This window comes from Notothenia coriiceps, unplaced genomic scaffold, assembly GCF_000735185.1.
Source record: "Notothenia coriiceps isolate Sejong01 unplaced genomic scaffold, NC01 NC01_scaffold00027174, whole genome shotgun sequence".
In the NCBI taxonomy this organism is placed as follows: Eukaryota; Metazoa; Chordata; class Actinopteri; order Perciformes; family Nototheniidae; genus Notothenia; species Notothenia coriiceps.
In genome coordinates this window covers 3789-8341 of record NW_011359875.1, presented here as the reverse complement: position 1 = coordinate 8341, position 4553 = coordinate 3789, and the positions used below count along the sequence as shown (strand labels likewise).

Below are 4553 nucleotides of genomic sequence, written 5' to 3'. Positions count from 1 at the left end.
CAGAGTCCGGTTGTTTAGTTCACTTCAGAGGTCTCGGACTGTGTTCACACCGACCCAAATGAACCGCACCAAGCGGCTAAACGCACCAGGGTTCGATTCAACCGGACTATACAAGGCTGGTGTGAACGCACTCTCAGATCCCTCTATAACACCTGTTCTGAGGTGTAAGAGTCGGGAGGAGCTGATAATTTATTCCGGGAAATTTCTCAGACCTACTAATTGACCTAACCGAAGTTATTGAGTCCCTGTAAGTTTACTGCTTGGCTCAGNTTTCAAAATTAAAACCGGGGACATTTTGAGTTTTGCGGTCAATATATCATTAACATATCCACTTTTCTTCACTGTTAAAGAAAAAAGGGGGACAATTCTGGTTCAATGTAATTCGAACATTTGAACGGTTGGACAGAATTGTCCCCCTTTTTTCTTTAACAGTGAAGAAAAGTGGATATGTTAATGATATATTGACCGCAAAACTCAAAATGTCCCCGGTTTTAATTTTGAAAATCTGGTCACCTTACCATAATGACCAAGTCGCTGCACATTATCCCGCTTATTACATGGCCACATTCTCAACAAACATGACTCCCAAAATTAACTTAAATGCTTTTATGGATTTCGAAAATGATTTTATTGATTTAAAAAATTAAATAGTTGTATGTATTGATTTAAATTGACATGCATCCGCTGAGAAAACTAGTCCGTTGTTACTGTTTGAACTAACGTAGCAACGGCAGGAACTACTTCGATAGCGTGCGGCTTTTTGATTACAGATTTGAAAACATCGTTGCTTGCTTTAAATTAGCACAATTAATTATGTCAAACCTTGGAAAGTATCTAGATATCCCTGCCCTAATGCCAAAGTAACTGGCAACTGAATATGTTTCGCGATCTGATGTCTATGTCTGGACCCCTGCGTAAAAAGGAGGATTTCTGCCCGTTACTTCTCCGCTGTTTTCTTGTCGCTCTTGTCTTGTCAGTTAGAAAAGCAAACTGCATGCACTTTGCTTTTCAGCCAAACTGTATACAGTTAAATCGAACGGACTTCTTTCTGCACATGTGAGCCTCCTTAACAACGGTCAATAAATCCTTGACAGCGGTCTGTCTGTTCTGGATTAACAACGTGTCACGTGTTCTGAATTGACCAATCAGAATCGAGTATTCAACAAAGCCATGTAATAATGTTTTTTNCTCCGTCAGCTACATAAAAGTAAGAACACCTGTCGTCGGTGAAACGCCCCTCCTTAATGCAGAACGTCTCTCTTTTATAATAATGTTTTTTAACGGACGTTGTCTGATTATATAATCATATGCGCGGGCCGCTAGTGTCTGTTGATCTCTAGATTAACAGCAGCATGAGAATAACCTGCCGAAAGTGCCGATGCTCCATGGCGGAGGCTCCGCTAGAAATTGCCGGGATTTGCGTTTTCAGCCCCTTAATGTCTGACCAATGGTTGAACAGCATTTCTGAGCACATGACTTGTGTTTAAAGTTTATAGTTCGTTTGAGTTTTGCCCGTGTGAACGCAAACCGAACCTTCTGAAAAATGAAACAATGTAACAAACTGTGGTCTGGTGCGCACCAGAGAGCGGACTATTAGGTGTGAATGCACCCTAATGAAAATAAGGAGCCCCTCCCCACGCCCCTCTGAGAGACATTTGGTTACAAAGAACAAAATGGTGCTCTAGGAGGAGATTCAGGTGATAAGGGGGGGGGTTTATCTTGGTTGCTGATTGGCTAATGTTTACACAAGACAAAACATCGTTATGACATCATAAAGTGGCCAAAATCTGATCAGCTCATTTTCAGACAGGTTTTTATATAAATGGATCAGGACAAAAAGAGAGAGAATCTTTTTTCCTGAAACTTTCAGAATGTCTTTCCACAGAGGGGTCACATGTTTATAAAAGACATGACAAGTGGATTTTGCATAATAGGTGACCTTTAAGGCGATTGCATTTACGCTTTAAAAATCACAAAGTGGTGGTAATATGTGGAGATTATCCTGTTGAACAAAACGTGTTGGTATCATAAATCTGTGTTAGCCACAAAGCTTATTTGCTGCCATATATGGAAATCCAATGGCGAAATCCCATTGCTCTATTGGCATGCTGGGTGGAAGATGCCACCAATACATTAAACAATACAATGGGGCTTTATCAATTTTCAATCCTTTAACATTTGCCTTCCAAGAAAGAAAGAAAGACAGTCTAAGTAAAAGTTTAATATTTTTTGCCATTGTTTGCCTCTTGTTTTAATCTTTTTTTTTACTTTTGTAAAAGCATATTTACTTAGGAAGCTTTGACCAAAACAAACAAACTAACCCGTTAGCCTCTATGATGTTATCCCTATCTGTGTTCTCTGAAATACTGCCCTCAGGCTGGGTGTGTGCGAACCGTCATATAGTGCAGGTTTCACACTGATCCTCATACAACCCATCTTCAAACAACCTGAACTCCCCCTTTTAAGCCTATATACATTTATTAACACTAAACTGATCAAATGGTTTTGTTTTGTTAACAATTTGTTTTCTATCCTTCCAATCACGATAGGAAAAAAGGGATAAGATTGCAAAACTGGAAGTGATCAACAATGGGAAGTCCATCACTGAGGCTGTGGTGGATATTGACATTGCCTGGCAGTGCATCGAGTACTATGCTGGCATGGCTGCTACTCTTGCAGGTGGGTGCAGTAACACAAGTTTGATTTTCTAAAAGTTCCAAAGGGGTAGTGTTGTGTTTAATGTGGTGTTTGACTCATTGAAGGCCAACACGTCCAGCTTCCTGGTGGAGCGTTCGCCTATACCAGGAGGGAGGCCCTCGGTGTGTGTGTGGGAATCGGAGCCTTTAATTACCCCTTCCAGATCGCAGCATGGAAGTCCGCTCCTGCTCTGGCATGTGGTGAGTATGTGACCGTGTGTGTGACCACAATGTTATAAGACTTATATATGTAGACTTATAATCATCACAGCCTGAAGGTCCAGCAATATGTTTCTCTCTTATTCTATTTACATGTATAAAGACTCCTGCATTTATTTGGTTACTAACAACATTCTATGCAACCCTATTGACCCTATTGTATTATATTAATATTTATATAGTTTACTTCAGCTCCATTACTTGCACATTGTTCTTGCAACCTCAATGTGCACTATTATATTTGACCCTGTTTTATTTATTGCTTTATGTCCTATATATATTATTTTGCATTGTTGGAGGAGGCTGGGACTTAAGATTTGTCATTACCATAACCACACTGTAGCTACTGTGCATATGGCAATGGATTCAAAGGCCTTACTTTGAATCTTGAATCTTGTTTCCGTTGAACAGAAACAGCTATGTTAACCATATCTTACAGTGTTAAAATGCTCTTGTGTTCAGGTAATGCCATGGTGTTTAAGCCCTCTCCAATGACTCCTGTGACTGCGGTCCTCTTGGCTGAGATTTACAAAGAGGCGGGCGTTCCTGAAGGGCTCTTCTGTGTGGTACAGGGCGGACCAGACACCGGCTCCTTGCTCTGCCATCACCCCGGCGTCGCCAAGGTGTCGTTCACTGGCAGTGTGCCAACAGGCAAGAAGGTACAGAGAACAATACAGTGCTGTGATTATTAAGATGATGTCCTATTAATTTGACTGAAGAGTAAGAGTGTCATACAAGCCAGGAGGATCACACCTGAAATAAACTATCCTATTTAAAGAGGCACTATTATGCTGTCTTCCCTCTCCTGTAGTGTGTTGTATAGATTTTTGTACATGTAAATGGTCTGTTCCCTCCGGAGAGAGTTTCTCTCCTACACACTCCCACACGCCTGAAATGCCTCCATTGGACTCCTTTGTTTACTTCTGTAACATATTGACATCACTATGTAACACTCGTATTTCTATTGGCTAGCGCTCCAACATATTGTACATCAGGGCTTCTCAAACTCCCGACCGAACTGCAAATCAATCCGGACCGAACCCTGTGTCCGATTATAAAAAAAAAAGAAAAAAAAAATTATTATTAAAAAAAAAAAGAATTTCTAATTCTGATGTAAATTAAAGTGGACCTATTATGCTATATTGGAAACATATATTGTAGGGCCATACCTATAAAAAACATGTCTGTGAAGTTTTTTGCTTAAAATACCAAACAGATCACCCATTGTAGCCATGCCTCATACTGCTCAAACACCTCTTTTGCAGCCCTGTTAGAGAAATGCGGATTTTGGGTCCTTAGCTTTAAAAAAATAAAAAGACGAGGCGGAGCTAATGCCTGATCGGAATTCTACCGGAGATAAAGTTAAATTATGCTGTGATAAAACGCCATCCTGTTCTAAACCACATCAAAGATTACATTTTCTGAAACAGTATGGAGCTCAAATGCTTTTTCTCTTGCGGGTTTATCACAAGGTGAGTTCTTTTTTTTATTTCCTGCTTTTTAAACACAAGTGCTCTCCAGTAAAGGTTAGCTCTGAGTGTTAGCGACGCTTGCTAATGTAAACAAAGACGAGATTACGTCCAAAACATGTCAGGCATTGTTTCTGATAGCAACTTTGTGTGGGTCCGCCGCCGATTT

At 40.4% G+C, this 4553-nt stretch overlaps 1 protein-coding gene across 1 annotated transcript in view; it reads left to right on the top strand.

Moving 5' to 3' along the window:
• LOC104957497 (aldehyde dehydrogenase family 9 member A1) overlaps nucleotides 1-4553 on the top strand; it is a 13519-nt gene that overhangs the window by 5574 nt on the left and 3392 nt on the right. Inside the window, exons 3-5 of the mRNA XM_010785134.1 lie at nucleotides 2550-2679; nucleotides 2763-2897; nucleotides 3378-3574. Of these exons, the coding sequence (XP_010783436.1) occupies nucleotides 2550-2679; nucleotides 2763-2897; nucleotides 3378-3574 (462 nt within the window). The remainder of the gene's footprint in view (nucleotides 1-2549; nucleotides 2680-2762; nucleotides 2898-3377; nucleotides 3575-4553) is intronic.